This window comes from Heloderma suspectum, chromosome 2 (assembly GCF_057233095.1).
Source record: "Heloderma suspectum isolate Gila_16-S chromosome 2, 16-S_ref, whole genome shotgun sequence".
Taxonomy (NCBI): Eukaryota; Metazoa; Chordata; class Lepidosauria; order Squamata; family Helodermatidae; genus Heloderma; species Heloderma suspectum.
The window spans coordinates 397,241,269-397,259,073 of NC_139459.1; the positions used below are offsets into that span (position 1 = coordinate 397,241,269).

Sequence of the window (17,805 nt, forward strand, 5' to 3'; positions counted from 1 at the left end):
GTTCCCTTTTTTTTATTTTTGCCGTGATAGGCTACATAAATATACATGTAGCCTATCACAGCAAAATACAAGGATGCAAATGGCGACAGCTACAGTGGCCGCCATTTGCGTCCTTGTGCAGCCCAGCGGCTGGATGTCCAGCTATGGGTGGCCCCAGCCGGTGGCTCCGCAGAGTCGCTGAAGAGCAGAGCCGGCCGGGGAGAATTTCGGGGGGAGGGATGGAGTGCTTCCCCCCCACCGTGAATGTCACCCTTTGAAAAGGTAAGTGACTTTCGTACATCCCTAGGAATTTTATGAGGATCCCTTATCCAAACTCGTGGATCTAACTTTTGACAGTAGGTGTTTAATGGGAGATTGGAATGGGGTGATTGCACCTCAAATTGATAGAATATCAGAGAAAAAAAGAAAGAGTTGCTGTTTATTCTCTGTCGCTTCCGACTCTTCATGAATTCATGGACCAGCCCACACCAGAGCTTCCTGTCAGCTGTTGCCACCCCCAGCTCCCCCAAGCTTGAGTCCGTCACCTCCAGAATATCATCCATCCACCTTGCCCTTGCTCGGCCCCTCTTCCTTTTTCCTTCCACTTTCCCTAACATCAGCATCTTCTCCAGGCTCTCCTGTCTTCTCATGATGTGGCCAGAGTACTTCAGTTTTGCCTTTAAGATCATTTCCTCAAGTGAGCAGTCTGGCTTTATTTTCTGGAGTATGGACTGGTTTGATCTTCTTGCAGTCCAAGGCACTCTCAGAATTTTCCTCCAACACCACAGTTCAAAAGCATCGATCTTCCTTCGGTCAGCCTTCCTTATGGTCCAGCTCTCGCAGCCATAGGTTACGACAGGGAAGACCATCGCTTTGACTATGCAGACCTTTGTTGTCAGTGTGATGTCTCTGCTCTTCACTATTTTATCCAGATTTGTCATTGCTCTCCTCCCAAGAAGTAAACGTCTTCTGATTTCCTGGCTGCAGTCAGCGTCTGCAGTAATCTTTGCACCTAAAAAGACAAAGTCTGTCACTGCCTCCATGTTTTCTCCCTCTATTTGCCAGTTATCAATCAAGCTGGTTGCCATAATCTTGGTTTTTTTGAGGTTGAACTGCAACCCAGCTTTTGCACTTTCTTCTTTCACCTTCATCATGAGGTTCCTCAGCTCCTCCTCGCTTTCAGCCATCAAAGTGGTATCATCTGCATATCTGAGATTGTTCATGTTTCTTCCAGTGATTTTAACTCCAGCCTTGGCTTCATCAAGCCTAGCACATCGCATGATGTGTTCTGCATACAGGTTGAATAGGTAGGGTGGGAGTATACAGCCCTGCCATACTCCTTTCCCAATCTTAAACCAGTCCGTTGTTCCGTGGTCTGTTCTTACCGTTGCTACTTGGTCATTATACAGATTCCTCAGGAGGCAGACAAGATGACTTGGTATCCCCATACCACCAAGAACTTGCCACAACTATTATGATCCATACAGTCAAAGGCTTTAGAATAGTCAATAAAACAGAAATAGATGTTTTTCTGAAATTCCCAGGCTTTCTAATAAATGGTATTAGGCCAGCCTAATCTGCCAGACCTCTGCATTGTGAGTGGTATGGTGGTGCTGACCAGATGGTCAGCAAGATTACAGCAGAATCAGCCCAGGTACAAGTAAACAGGACTGGGCTAGGCATGTGCATTCATTCATTCATTTCTCCCATGATTCATTTCCCCCATCCATTCATTAAATGTATGTGTTATTTCCTGCTCCAAAAGCAGTCTCAAAGAAACTAACCCAAAACAGATACAAAAATCCAGGTGCTTTGCTAGGCACTCAAAAGATTCTAGGCCCAGGCCCAGGTTTTGATTTGACTGTATGACGATGTCCTGGCTTTTTTCTCAGCTGCTGGTTTTATTTTATTTTTTATTTTGTTTTATTTCAGTGTTTGTGTTCTATGTTTTTAATGTATTGTACCCTGATCAGTGAACTTTAATTATGGGGTGTTTGAAAAGTACAGTAAATAAATTTAAGAAATGAATAAATAGGACACACATCTTCATGCTATTGACATATACTCATATATAGCTATATATATGCAAATTCAGAAATAATTACTAGGTTGTATTTAAATTTTGCAGAAGGCAAAGTTCACCAAATAATTCCCCATCCAAGCATCTGAAACAAAAGATTCCTTAGACACCAATGGATCTTTCCCCCTAGCTTTAACTGCCAGGGGCATCATATTGTACGTACCCTCTTATAAATCGAGGGGGAAGGAATCTGTGGCTAAGTGAGATGCAAATGTGTCATTTTAACTATTGTTTGTATGCTGTTTTTAATTTGGTTTTCATTGTATTTTAGTGTGTGTGTGTGTGTGTGTGTTGTATTTTATCTTGTGTCTCTGTGTGTGTGTGTTTAAATTAAGATGGCCTATGGCTTTGAACAATAAAGTTTCATTCATACTAAAGGAAAGATTTAAGAGTCAGCACAGACCTAACAGAAGCAGATGAGATTAAGATGATGTGGAAAGAATACACAGAAGAACTATACAAGAAAGATCTTAATGTCCCTGATAGCCATGATAGTGCGGTCACTGAACTTGAGCCGGACATCCTAGAAAGTGAAGACAAGTGGGCCTTAGGAAGCATTAGTAACAACAAAGCGAGCGGAGATGACAGTATTCCAGCTGAGCTATTTAAATCCTAAAAGATGATGCTGTTAAAGTGCTGCACTCAATATGCCAGCAAATTTGGAACACTCAACAGTGGCCACAAGACTGAAAAAGGTCAGTTTACATTCCAATCCCAAAGAAGGGCAACGCCAAAGAGTGTTCAAACTATTTATTTTATTTTTATTTATTTATTTATTTATTTCTATACCGCCCAATAGCCGAAGCTCTCTGGGTGGTTCACAAAAACTAAAACCAAACAGCACACAATAAAACAATTTAAAATATATAGAACATTAAAACCACAATATAACAATACAACCACAATAAAACCTAGCAGCAGTACAGGAGTTTAAAATACAGATTTAAAACAGCAAAGATAAAAATTTAGAAAGCTAAAACTACCGTACAATTGCGCTCATTTCACATGCCAGCAAGGTGATGCTCAAAATCCTACAAGCTAGGCTTCAGCAGTATGCGAACCGAGAATTACCGGAAGTACAAGCTGGGTTTCAAAGAGGCAGAGGAACGAGAGATCAACGCTATTTGCGTTGCCCTTATTTTCGCTGTAGTCTACGTAAATCTTTACGTAGACTACAGGGACCAAATAAGGAATGCGAATGGCGGCTCCCTATGGGGGCTGCCATTAGCGTACGTGCTTTTTTTTTTTTAAGTCACCCGTGATAGGCTACGTGACAATTAACATAGCCTATCACGGCTGACTTTGCAAATCTAGCCATGATAGGCTACGTTAATCAGTACGTAGCCTATCACAGAGGCGTGTTTTTTGTTTTTTTTTACTTTTCTTGTAATGGCGGCGGCGGCGGCAGCCGGTCGAAAGACCGGCTGCCGCCCCCACCCCTGACGAAGACCTGCCAAACCACCGCCGGGACCCACCGCCGGGAGCGACATTCATAAAAGGTAAGTCCCATCCCGGGGGAGGGTGGCGGGGGGTGTGTGGAGAATTTCTCCCCGAACCTTCGGAGGACCAAATGTGTTGGCACTCGCCCCCCCTGAAGTTTCGGGGAGAAATTCTCCCCCGTCCCTAGCTATGAGAGCTGGACTTTAAGGAAGGCTGAGCGCTGAAGAATTGATGCCTTCAAACTGTGGTGCTGGAGAAGACTCTTACGATTCCCCTGGACTGCAAGGAGGTCAGATCAGTCAATCCTAAAGGAAATCAACCATGACTGCTCATTGGAAGGACAGATACTGAAGCTGAAGCTCAAATATTTTGGCGACCTAATGCAAAGAGAAAACTCCCTGGAAAAGACCCTGATGCTGGGAAAGATTGAAGGCAAAAGGAGAAGGGGACGGCAGAGGATGAGATGGCTAGATAGCATCACCGATGCAATGAATATGAATTTGAGCACACTTCGGGAGAGAGCAGAGGACAGGAAGGCCTGGCGTGCTGTGGTCCATGGGGTCATGAAGAGTTGGACTTGACTTAATGACTGAACAACAACAACATATTATCACATTGTAATTTCCAGTAGCACTCCTGTCTGATTTGATACTTCCCTCTGTTTGTAAGAGGACCGCGAATGACATGTGAGACTAAGTAGGGGGACCTTCACAAAATTCAGGACCCAAGGATGAAAGATGTGACTCTGGAGCAACTGTTATAAAGAGGCATGATGCTTCTGATTCTGGTGGTAAAGCATGACATACGTAGATTTCAAAACTGAAAGAGTATCTTCAGACTCAGATGCCACCTTCTGCTTTCATCATTATATGTTCTTTTGCATTCAGATCAGGCCTCAGTATAATGATATAGCACTTGGGAAGAAAGATGCAGCCCAGCAGCCCAGCACTGGAGGCCAAGATAGAGAAGATCTGCACGGCCACCATGTATTTCCCCTTGGTACTCAGGTAGGTGGGCACAAAGGACACCCAAACACTGCAGAAGACCAGCATACTGAAGGTGATCAGTTTGGCTTCATTGAAGGCCCCAGGAAGCTTCCTGGCTAGGAAAGCCACCGTGAAGCAGATGGCAGCCAGGAAGCCCATGTAGCCAAGCGCAATATAAAACATGGTGACAGACCCTTCATTACATTGCAGGACAATCTCTCCAGGCTGGGAGTGCATGTCTGAGTCTGAGAATGGGGGAGAGGTTCCCAGCCAGATGGTGCAAATCACTGCTTGGATACCAGAACATGAAAGTACAATGGAATTGGCCAAACTCTTCCCCAGCCATCTCCTCATCCTGTTCCCTGGCTTTGTGGTGAGGAAGGCCAGAATCACAGTGATCGTTTTGGCCAAGACAGAAGAGACAGCTACTGAGAAGATGATGCTGAAAACTGTTTGTTGGAGGAGGCAGGTTGCTTCCTTTGGCTGGCCCATGAACAGAAAGGAGGACAAGAAGGAAAACAGGATGGAGATGAGGAGAATGTAGGAGAGGTCCCGGTTGTTGGCTTTCACTATTGGGGTTTCTAAATGTTTAATAAAAATGCCTAATACACAACAAGTAGTTAAGACCAAGAAAAAAGCAGAGGAGGCCAGGGTGATCCCCAAATGTTCTTCATAGGACAGGAAGGTTATAATCTTGGGGATACATTCATCTCGGTTAAGGTTCGGATGCTGATCTTCTGGACACAGGATGCAACGTTCTGCATCTGAAAAGTAGAACAGCGACTAAAGCATCATGAAAATCTCCCATTGCTATATTTTGTTATGAGAGTTTAGATGTCATGGGGGACACACAAGCCAAGGATGGGAAAGGGACCAGGAATGATCCATGTGTGGAAAGGATGGGGAAGGGCAGATGTTCCGTCACAGAGGTCAGTGAAAGGATTTCGGGAAGTGATGCTGGCGTGGTCTTATTTCTGTGCTATGGGGGAGACACTCTCCATCCAAGAGTCAGCACTGGGCTTGAGAAAATTATTCTTATTTTCCCTGTATTTACTTTTTTATTTTTTTGCCATTATAACAGAAACGAAAGCAAAAACAACATCTCCTTTCACAATAACCATTGACAACACCATTAAGTAAAAGGAAAGGGAAAGAAATGAATCAGCATTTGTATTTTAAATATATACACCTTCCCACTTGTGTTCCCCAGCAACTGGTGGACTTTGGCATGCTGCCTCTGATTTGGGGATGGCATACAGTCTTCGGGACCAGTAGCCAGTCATAGCCTTCACTATGAATTTGTCTACCCTCCTTCGATCTTTTCCTTCTGAAACAATATTTTGTGGAAAGAGAAAAGGTGGAAGATGCACTGGGAAAACATGGCAGGATTATAAGGGGAAGATGACGACCATGTTTGGACCCCAGATAAAATGTCATAAATGAAGCAAGGTCATGGTGCAATAAAAGCCTGATCCGGAAACACCCTTGTTTCTTACAAATGGAACATGTCGGCCTACTGCAACCTGGTGCCCTCCAGATATTTGTGACTAAACCTCCCAGCATCTCTGAGTACTGGACATCCAGGAGTAACTTGACTGCCTTTCCAACACATCAAAGCCCTAGAGTGCTCTTTCAAGCCTTCAGAATTGCCCTGCATTTCCTTTTCGCCCGTGGAAGGAATTAGACTCAGTGATAATGCACTTCTCTGATGTCTGTGTTACTTCACTTCTCCAATATTTTGTTAAATTGCTTCGCTGATGTTGTATAAAGTTGCTTAAGAGCTTTAGCACAGTAGAGATCTGGGGAGGTCTCAGGATCACAGGAACCTGTCATTGCCAGGAGGCACAAAGTGCTCAGAGAAGGAGAAACAGGTAGTGGAAGTTATAACTCCATAACAGTTTGCTGGAATGGGGTGAAATTGAGGTGGTGGTCTGATCTCAGGGGGAGCCTTCAGATGCTGCACTGGAGAATCAGGGATCTTGGCTTCTTCAGGGAAAAGTGAGCATTTCCCCCCTTTCCCCCCTCCCTCATATTCTCCTCTTTTATTTGGCATTAAACAAATCCACATAAGGGTTTGATCAGAGTAGCGATCTACTGTGATCTCAGGATCCAAGGGAGCCTGTCATTGTAAGCAGGGAGAAGTGGCCAGAGAAGGAGAAATGGGGGTTGGAGCTAGAACTCCCTGACTGTTTGCTGGAATGGGGCTTATTTCTGGGGGGTGGGGTGTCTCATGGGGAGCGAGTATCTAGCCTGCCTGTTCGTGCTGTTTCTAGCCTTCGGAATTGCAAATTAGTCACTCTCCATTTTTTTTTTATAATGTAGTAGCAGCGGGAAGCCTGGACAGGGGTGGGAAACAAGCTTCATTATTTGGTTGAGCAGCCCTTGCCAAGTTGATGATGTTCAGCTCCACGTGCCCCACCCCGCCTGGAAGAATGTTCCTTTCAAGCGCTGTGTGAACTGTGAAACTCGAGTTTTTAAGGCATGGTACACTTGGCTTTTCTTGCTTTGTGTGTCCCTGACGACTCAAAGCCAATTCCATGAAAATCTGGATGAGACTCCAAGGCATTTCTCATTCTTTTGTCCTGAAGTTTACCCCCGTCCCCGGTCAAAGTTAGAATTAAAGTTTCTGCTTATCGATTAATGTGCAAAAAATATTGTGTAATGTACACATATCAAAAAGCTTGATATACAGGTGTCTAAAAGTATGAATAGACTTTTAGGGTTTTAGCATATTTTGAGTACAGAGTTATATTCTCAAATGTATGATTCAGAATTGATCATAACTAGCCTGACAGATGGAGATGTAATTCTTTTTTGTATGTTTTATGTTTTTTAACAAATCTTTAATAACAATATGATCATATAGCCTATCACGTGAAAAACCACAGATGCAAATGGCATAGCAGACGCCATTTACAGCCATAAAGCCTTTAGCTTAATCTAAGACCTTTACAGCCGGAAATGGTGTAGCGGACGCCATTTGCATCCGGAGACAGTCAGCCTCAGCCAGTGATATGGCAGCGGCGGCCGTATCGCTGGCACTCCAGAGCTGGCCGGCGGATCCGCGGAATTGCCGCAGAGCAGAGCCAGCCAGCTAGGTTTCCAGGGGGAGGGATGGATCGCCTACCCCCAAGGACGGATTCCCGGCTGGAATGACAGGGAGGGAATATGCCCATCCCTAGCCTGGGGACACAGGAATACACATTATCCAGCTCCTTAGATAGATGGACAAAAGGGCCCATCTCGCTAAAAAGCAGAGCAGGATGACGAGGTGGCGGCAGTTGCCTCTAGTGCACCTCCCGCTCTGCATTTGGATGCTCACCAGCCTCCAGAGTTCAGAGGCTCATGGGCACAGAGGGTGGAAGTGGAGACATTGTCGCCTAAGATCTACATTTTTCTTAGCAATGCTCTAAATGGTTCTTTTTTTTCATTTTAGGTTGTACAAGTAAATTTTAATGTGATACTACAAGTATACTTCTAATAAAATTTTAGTCATGTATCAAAATATTTCCCACTTCCTAAGGGCTTCATAGAATCATAGAATCATCAAATAGTAGGGTTGGAAGGGGCCTACAAGGCCATCGAGTCCAACCCCCTGCTCAAGGCAGGAGTCCAAGTCAGAGCATCCCTGACAGATGGCTGTCCAGCCTCGTCTTGAATGCCTCCAGTGTGGGAAAGCCCACCACCTCCCTGGGTCATTGATTCCATTGTCATATTGCTCTAGCAGGCAGGAAGTTTTTCCTGATGTTCAGCCGGAATCTGGCTTCCTGTCACTTGAGCCCATTATTCCGTGTCCTGCACTCTGGGATGATCGAGAAGAGATCCTGGCCTTCCTCTCTGTGACAACCTTTCAAGTACTCGAGGAGCACTATCATATTTCCCCGCAGCCTTCTCTTCTCAAGGCCAAACATGCCCAGTTCTTTCAGTCTCTCTTCATAGGGCTTTGTTTCCAGTCCCCTGATCATCCTTGTTGCCCTCCACTGAACCCCCTCCAGCTTGTCTGCATGCATCCTTCTTAAAGTGCGGTCCCCAGAACTGGACACAGTACACCAGATGGGGCCAAACCAGTGCTGAGTAGAGGGGAACTACTACTTCCCGGGATTTGGAGGCTATGCTTCTATTAATGCAGCCCAAAAGAGCATTGGCCTTTTTTGCAGCCACATCACATTGTTGGCTCATATTCAGCTTGTGATCGACAACAATTCCAAGATCCTTCTCACTTGTAGTGTTGTTGAGCCACGTATCCCCCATCTTGTAACTGTGCATTCAGTTTCTTTTTCCTAGGTGCAGAACTTGGCATTGATCCATATTAAATGCCATTCTGTTATTTTCTGCCCAAAGCTCCAGTCTGTCAAGATCACTTTGAATTTTGTTTCTGTCTTCCAAAGTATTAGCTATCCTGCCCAATTTGGTGTCATCTGCAAATTTGATCAGCATTCCCTGCACCTCCTCCTCCAAGTCATTAATACAAATGTTGAAGAGCACTGGGCCCAGGACTGAGCCTTGCAGTACCCCACTCATTACCGATCCCCAGTTTGAGAAGATCCCATTGATTAGCACTCTTTGAGTCCGATTCTGTAGCCAACTGTGGATCCACCGGATCACTGTTTCATCTAGCCCACTTTGAGCTAGTTTGCTCATCAGGATATCATGGGGCACTTTGTCGAAAGCTTTGTTGTAGATTATGTCCACAGCATTCCCACAGTCCACAAGGGAGGTGACCTGATCCAAAGACGAGATCAGATTCGTCTGGCAGGATTTGTTCTTGACAAAATGTATGTTGGCTTCGAGTAATCCCTGCATTGCTTTCAAGGTGCTTACAGATGGATTGCTTGATCATCTGCTCCAGAATTTTCCCAGGGATTGATGTCAGACTGACTGGTCTGTAGTTCTCAGGTTCCTCCTTTTTACCCTTTTTGAAGATAGGGATCAGATTAGCCCTTCTTCAGTCATCTGGCACTTCACCCATCCTCCATGATTTCTCAAAGAGAATAGACAGAGGTTCTGAGAGTTCTTCTTCCAGTTCCTTTATTACTCTAGGGTGCAGTTCATCTAGCCCTGGAGATTCGAACTCATTCAAAGTAATTCGGTGTTCTTTGACCATATGCCAATCGATTTCAAGCTGCAATCCTGCCCCTTCAGCCTGTGCTTTGCCAGGAGGATCATAGACCCTCTTTTGGGAGAAGACTGAGCCAAAGTTGGAATTGAGCACCTCTGCCTTTTCTTTGTCATCTGTTATCGTTTTGCCATCCTTATTGAATAGCTGAACCACCATTTCTTTCCTCTGCCTTTTACTATGCACGTAGCTAAAGAAAGCTTTTTTATTGCTTTTAGCATCCCTTGCTAAAAGTCAGGAAAGCCAAAACCTTGGTCTCAGAGAGTTGTCACTGAACTAAAACTCTGTGTGTCTAGTACCAGTTGTCAGTAAATACCTGCATTACCTGGTGAAACCTTTGCTCTGGGGAAAACTGAATGGGAGTGGTTCCCTGGGGTCTTGGGCCCCCTAAATACTGGAATTCCATATCATAGAATTCCTGGGCAAGGACAGACTGTGTGTTCAAACGTTGTCTGCCCGCATCATGTGCAAGGCAGCGGGTGAGATGTGATCTTTCAAAAAAGAACAGGGTCTGTGTGTTTTTCTAGGATTGCTGGAACCACCACCACAGCAACAAATTTTCACACACACACCCGTTCAGTGACAACTCTCTGAGACTGAGCGATTCAGAATCCAGAGAGTGCTTAAGGCATCTTCCCCATCCTGGTGCCCTCCAGAGGGGATGGACTACCACTCCCAGCATTCCCCAGCCAGCAACCAGGCTGGGGAAGGCTTCCCTGTGCTCATTTCTTTTCACTCCATGTTCAAAGATGTCCAAAGAAAAGAGGGAAACCTTTCTCTGATTCCCTATGGACTGCCCTTTCCTCTGGAGTCACTTGCCTTCCTTGGTGGAAATGGTCCCTTCTGTGCAGGGAACGCAGTCATAGCAGCACCGTGGCTCTCCTTCCCGGATCACCTTGATGTCTCCAGGCCTGCAGCTTCTGCTACATCTGGAACGAGGCACCGTCTACCCATCAAGACAGAGGATCAAGAGTTAGAGGTGTTTCCTTGGCACCAATTGGATTTTCCCCACAGAGTCAGATAGCAGTTTGGGAGCGGAAGTGATTTTCATCAGGACTCTGGCATGGAGGGAAATGGTTAACTCCTCCCCTCTGTACCAATCCTGTCCAACACCCCTCTCCCTCCAGTAGCTGCTGTTTACAAGTGGTGCATTATATACCAGTGTAGTTTCAGCCTTAATTTCATGCCTGTGATTGCTTTTTCAGATAAACTTTGCAGGAGGCTCCTTGTCAGAATTGAAATATTAGCATTCACATCCTCATTATCTTAAGTATTAACATAGTCATGATCGCAGCTTGTCTGCTGGGATGGGGCCATGCTTAGGAGAGAGGCTCTGAGCCAGACTTTGCAAGCAGAAGGTCCCAGATTTGATCCCCACATCTCCAGGTAGGGCTGTGCAATCTTCCTGCCAGAAACTCTGGAGAGCTGCTCCTGCCCGTCAATGCTGACAATACTGGTCTAGATGGACCACTGGTCTACTCAGTGGTAGGGTGCATGATTAGCCTGCAAAAGGTCCCACATTCAACCCTGGTGTCTCCACCCAGGAGGACCACAGCAAGTCAATCTCAATGATACTGATAGTTGGACCAATTTTCTGGCTTGGTATAAGTTGGCTTCTAATACTGCCTCCCTTGTGTGAATGCCCTCTAATTTCATATTGAGCACAAGATGTGATCCTACCCATAATTCATTATTGCTGTCTCTTCTTCTGCCCGAGGGAATGCTTAAGAATGTCCGCTTTCCTTTTAAACCAAAGGTTTGGGTTGGTTGTTCTTTTTTTTTTTAATTCCAGAAAATATATATTAATACCTAACACATTATTTGAACCTAACAGATGTTGAACAGAAAAAAAAATGAACTTTTTTTTTTACCCACCTTGTTAAACCAGCTGGGCCATACAATGGCATCCTGGTCAATGGAGATTGTGATGACTGGAGGTCCCCGTCTCTCTAGACTTCCAACTTTCTGTATAAGATTTGATTTATTGGGAAGTACCATGTAGTACACGATGTCAAAGTCAACTGCCAGGAATCTGGTCTCATCCAAATATGATCCTTCCACTGACTTATTGTAAAACTGGAAGTTTCCCAGGTAAGGATGAAGCTAGAATGGCAGAGAAAATGTGAGCCTTTCAGGAGATGATTCTTCCTACCCTGTCCTAGGACTCATGGTTGGTGCACTTGCCTTTTAGTGGACATGCAGGAATTTTAAAAACAGTGTTCATGTCCTGACATTTCTGTGTGGCTCCATGCTGGGAAAAAGATGTCTGCAAGGGCTCACCAACGAGCCATATAATTTGCCAAAGGAGTATTTGGCAATGCTGGACCACCGTTTAGCGAAGAATAATATCCCAAATAATATTTAAAATGAAAGCAAGTGCCCCTTTTCTTAAGGTGAGTCACACACCTACGCACACACAGACACACACAGAGAGAGTTCCACCATTTTAAGCCTCAAAATTGTGCTCCTCAAAAATTGTCACACGTACACCAAGTCAAAAAGTGCTGAAAAATAACAAATTTCTACTTTTCACTCCAGGCAGCAGTTGGGCACATCATGTATTTCTTTCAAATTCTGGAGACAACCAAGGATGTATCTTACTGAGGTTTGTCATGGAGATGTGGCTGTCATTCATTTGCTGAAGTTCTGAAAAGCGGCTCAAAAGCTAGGAACCTTTTGTTTTGTCCCAGAAAAGTTTACAGCAGCAGCTGCTGGCAAAGTCATGTCAGGCATGCTCAGTTTCACTCTGAACCAGAATGTTGCTAGGACTCCACAGGTTTTGAGATGAATTCTCTGCCAGAGGGCTTCTCTGTGCAATGATTATTCCTTTTGATAGAGAATTCCCTCTTACATTCTGAATGGTGGGAGAAGGGCATGCAGGGGATCAAGTCTCACTCTAGGGGTATATTATTTATTTAGCATACGGCACACATTGCCAGGGAGTCTACAATGTTTTTACATGGTAGATGTTCTGGCGCTGGTAGTTGCTAGTCTTTGTTGCACTGATGCAGCACAAGGGGGTGAGCTAGCTTTGCGTCAGCTGGCCAGCAGCATTCTTAGGGAAGTCGGCTCATCCGGGCTTTTTCTCCACCGCTTCTCTGCCGATCACGTCCAGGCAGATCCAGCTCCGGTTGCTGCTCCCCGCATAGAGTGCTGCCAGCGTTTCCCCCCACCGAAATGGGGGTACCTATTTATCTACTCACAGATGGTATGCTTTCGAACTGCTAGGTGGGCAGGAGTGAGGGACAAAATGACAGGAGCTCACTTCTGTCACGCAGAGCTGGGCTCGAACCGTTGGAGTGTCGACCATTTCTGGCTGGCAAACTCCAGCTTCATTAAGCCGCTGCGCCACCCGCATCCCCTCTAGGAATATAGGTACACCCTACACTAAATGTGCATACACAGTCTATTTATGTTCATTAAGGTGGTTGTGATGAACTTGAGCACCCTCCAGGAGAGAGCGGAGGACAGGAAGGCCTGGCATGCTATGGTCCATGGGGTCACGAAGAGTCAGACATGACTTAACAACTGAAAAACAACAAGGTGGTTGTGAGAATCAAGCCCTATTAAGCCATTGTCATTGTGTGTAAGCACTACATGTGAGGAAGGGTAGAGGGGATGAGCTTGCCAGCTCCAATGCCTCCCTCAACACTTTCTACATGTGGAGGGTGACTGTCTACAGAAGAAAGCCTCCTCTGCCCGTGGAAGTTCTCCCTCAGATTTTAGAATCTGGATTTTTGAAAAGAAATCATGATTACCATGAGTTCAGTCTTTATAAAGCCATTTATCATATCGATCAACTTGCAAGAAAGCAGATCCAAACCCATTGGGGAGAGGTTAGAATTGCCAACAGTGTAAGTTGAGATGACCTTTCAAACACCAGAGAAATTCAGCGATAAACCATTCAGGTCCCAGCAGTGCTTCCAATATAACCCCATGTTCTCCATGCAGCCCTGTGGGTTGGTGGAAACCATGGGACCTGGGTTCATAAATGTACTGTAGTGGGTGAGGGAGAAGGAAGCTGACAACAAACCAGCCTGCCATGCCTCCAGCTCACCAAGACCAGCATTCCCCGTAAGCAGTTGGATAAGAAACAGTGAACTTAGACCCAAAAAACAAGAATAATGTTTCTAAGACAATCCAGGATCGATTAAAATGTCTTAACCCAGCACTGAAAAGATAACAATGTTGGTGCCAGGCGGGCCTTATCGGGGAGATGACTCCCTAATTGGGGGGGGGGGCACCATCGAGAAGGCCTTCTCCCTTATTACTGTCTTCCGAGCTTCCCTCGGAGTAGGCAGCCGGAGGAGAACCTGAGATGTTGAGCATGGTGTATGGGTAGCTTCGTATTGGGAGAGGCACTCCCTCAGGTATTGTGGTAATGGGGAAATGTTACTACGAAGTGAACCCCGTGTAAGTCTAGGGGGTTGGGGGGAGAAACAGGTGGGCACTCATCAGACTTTGGACTCCTATAAATTTGGCATTTCTTGCCCTGCCTGCCTCAGAATTGGCACGGACCATCCTCAAACCTACCTCCACTGCCAGGTTTCAGGCTGTCCCCTCTTTCTCTCAGTATAAGCCAAAGAACCTGCTGCTCCCCAATTTCTGAGTATGATGGCGGAATGCAATTCAGCCAACTCACCCTTCACATAGGGCCAGCAACGTGGCTCTAAAAGCAATACAGTACTAAGAGTTTTCATCCAACACAACAACATAACAACAAACACAACAAAAAATATTCCGCCCCCCCCCCCAATCACCCGGAGTTAACACTGCAAAAACAACGCTTGGTAGTTCGGCAATAGCTGGTCTCCAACTGCCTGAGTGAATGACACATATCCGCCTGTTGCAAAAAGATGGCAGTGTTGGTGGTGTTGGGTGAACTTTCTTGGAGGTGAGCATTCCATTAAACCACGGGTCTTACAAAATAAGCCGATTCCTGAACCGCAGCCTCCCCGAGTTTGTTCTGAAGTGGGCACACAGAGACTGGGTTCAGACAATACGACCCACACTCAAAGGCTTCGTGTGGGTTGTTGTTGAGCCATGGTTGTTATTGAAACATGTGTTCTCATGCTCTCCGAACCCAGCTGTGCTAACAAATACTCGTTTGTTAACCATGAACAGAACAACCCATGAAGAGAACCCATGCTTTGTTGTTGGGTTGTGAGCCATGGATCATTTGTGCTTAACAAACCATGGTTTGTTGCTGTGGCTGGGTTCAGACAACACGATAACCCACTTTTCAAGAACCCACAGTTCAACAACTCACACTCAACGTTGAGTGTGGGCTATCATGTTGTCTGGGCCCAGCCAGTGATGCTGACCTCATGGTTCAGATGGGTTCATATGGGAGGAGGTAGTCCTTCAGATATTGAGATTACGAGACATACAAAACTTCATTGGTTAAGACAAGCACTTTGAATTTGGCCTGGAACAAGTTGGCAACCATTGCAGATGAATCAAGACCAGACTCATGGGCACTGCAGACATCCATGTTTTGTATGGACACCTGTGCTACACAGTCTGTAGTGCCACAGGAGCCCTTAAAGAAAAAGAGACAAGTGGGCGGAGGTCGCTGGATTTCAGAAGAGCCACGTAATCTCTGGAGCAGCAGCCCACTCAGGAAGAAGGATATGGGAGACAAAGACAGAGGAGCCCTGCCCAAGGGACTTCCTTGGAACTGAGGGCTTCCTAGATTGGTGGAGCCTAGAAAATAGGCACTAGGAGACACAGAGAAGTTGCAGCTAAGGATGAGAAGCATCCACCTTGCCTCAGAAACAGGTAGAGTCCTCCTCACCTCACCATTGCTTCTGAAAAATCCTCAGAGTCTGATTGTATTTCAGAATGGAGCTGCCTTTGAGGGGGGGGGGGAAAGGAATACCTGCCATGGCTGAATCTTTTCCCCTTCCAATCGGCTTCTACCCACCAACAGCCTCCCCTTGGATCTGGATGTGTATGCAGCATTTAAGGCATGTGCAATGGCATGGACAGTGTTGTAAATTCCGTAGGTGTCTTGGAACAGGCTTCTCTCAAGGACATGTTGAGGCACGGTCTCTTTTGCTGTGCATTGTTTCTGGCCTTTCACAGAGAAGGCGTGCTTTAAATATAAACAATGGAAATCTTCTGTCAAAACTGGACCAAAATCAGGAATGGATGAAGGTGGCGGGTTATGATGTTTCAGTCCTTTCTTTGTCTGGATCAAGAAAGATAAGTAACCGTGGAAGTGTTGATTATATCTTGTGTAAGCCTTGTTCAAGCTGGCATATGGCAAAGCTGCTGTGACCCAGACTATGCCAGAAATTGGTGTGAAGCCTCTCTCAGCTGTAGCTTGGATACTTCCTACATCCAAGGAGGAATGAGATGCCCCATAGTAAACAAATACATAGACGCCTCTATGGGTGGCAAATACAAACTTGTGTAGCAGCTCTTCTATCTGCTGTTTGGAAAAATAAGCTTGTTGTGAGATGGTTTGTGAGATGACAACACAAATGCCATTGGTGTTGAGCACAGGAGTCAGGGTGTTTATGAACCTTTCTCCATCATCATTATCTGGAGCAAGGAGACCGATCCACGTCCATCTGAAATGCAAGAGCAGTTTGACAATGCCCAGGTAGTGGGGTTCTTCATTTGCGACCATCCGGTAGAGAAGTGGAATCTGGGCTTTGTCATGAACATGATCAACGTGAGCATAATTGACCTGGTAAGGAAAGGAAGAGATGGAGGGTGAATTTTGTTGTCAGGGCAAAGCAGAGATTTTGTTTATCAACCAAAAATTGTTGAGAATTAGAACATAGCCTGCCATTCTGATGAGGAGGGTGTCTGAAGAGGGAAAGCTATATACCAGAGTGGCTGGGCTCACACAACATGATAACCCACACTCAGTGGTTGAGTGTGGGTTGTTGTTGAATTGTGGGTCATTCGTTGAACCCAACATGATTAGTGTGTTGTTGAAACCTAGGAGATCTTCTACAGGGTGCTTTGTTGACCATGAGGTGTGGCTTGTTAACCACCCTGAATAACCCATCAGCAAACGTTAGGTTCTCAAGATTGCTTGTTTGAGAAAAATAAGCCATACTGCATAATTAACCAACCATACTGTATGGTTAGCCAGCCATCCTGGGTTCAAACAACACGCTAACCCACAGTGCAGCAAACAACCCATGGTTCAACAACAACCCACACTCAACCACTGAGTATGGGTTAGTGTGTTATATGAACCCAACCAGTGCCTTTTCAATCTGAGAGCCATATAATACCCCTTGCAAAGTCCCTGTCAGCAGAAACTGGAGGGCAGATTTGCTTTCACCAGTCGTGGTATCATCAGAGAAGGACTTTGAGGCAGAGGTTCAAAGCACCTGTGTTACCAAAATTTGATGCAAGTGAAATCACACATATGACCGTCTGGGGTGGGAGGGTCTATGGGTAGACCTCTGGGTGATTTGCAGCAGAAAAATAATGGTTTCTGACCCAAAATTATGTGGGGCAGAAATACAAGGCCCCACTCTGTACAATGAGTAGGAGGCTCCAATCACAGCAGGTCCAGCTTACCACACTTTGATGCAAGTGAAGTTATACATATTACCATCTTGGGTGTGGGAGTGAAACCATTATGTCCACAGTGTATGTTCTGTACATCACCCAGAGTGGCTGGGTGACCAGCCAGATGGGCGCTTAATAAATTTAATAAATAAATGAATAAATAAATAAAGTCTTAGCATTTCACTTCTGTACATGGGAGTGAAGAGCAGCCATTCACATAGGTGGGAGAATTAAATGGGTATACTCAGATTAACTGGGGAAGTGGCACTAACTGGGGAAGTGTCATGAGCCCAGACCCCAGACCCTCATACTCACAGGAGATCGAGGCCTTTTCCTCAGAAGAAGAGGCTCCAGAATTAACAGGAGAGGGAGAGGGCATACCCACTGAAAGGCATCATGGAAGCCTTTCCACTTTCCAAGAAGCCAGTTCTGAAGAAAAGTTCCATGGGATCAGCCCCCCTGTATCCAGAGGAGGTTGTATTGCCATCCTTGGACTCTGAAAACTCTGGCCATGAAGACTCTAGAATGCCACAACCACTCCTACATCACCACAGTCTGAGGCTGTTAAATGGACAAGGGCTCTTTAAGGGAAAGTGGGCCAGTGGACATGTAAAATGAAGCCATGATGGTTGGGGAATTTTTGCTAACCACGATGGTGTCTTGTG

At 45.5% G+C, this 17,805-nt stretch overlaps 2 protein-coding genes across 2 annotated transcripts in view; one reads left to right on the plus strand and one right to left on the minus strand.

The window, feature by feature from the left end:
* The window catches only part of LOC146356565 (uncharacterized), a 227,624-nt gene that overhangs the window by 91,887 nt on the left and 117,932 nt on the right, over nt 1-17,805 (plus strand). The window lies entirely within an intron of this gene.
* On the minus strand, nt 4,339-12,959 carry LOC146356567 (vomeronasal type-2 receptor 26-like). The gene is made up of 4 exons (XM_084841108.1): nt 12,867-12,959; nt 11,477-11,704; nt 10,421-10,547; nt 4,339-5,249 (listed from the first exon to the last, which is right to left on the minus strand). Exons 1-4 carry the CDS (start codon nt 12,957-12,959, stop codon nt 4,339-4,341), a joined length of 1,359 nt encoding a protein of 452 aa, XP_084697234.1.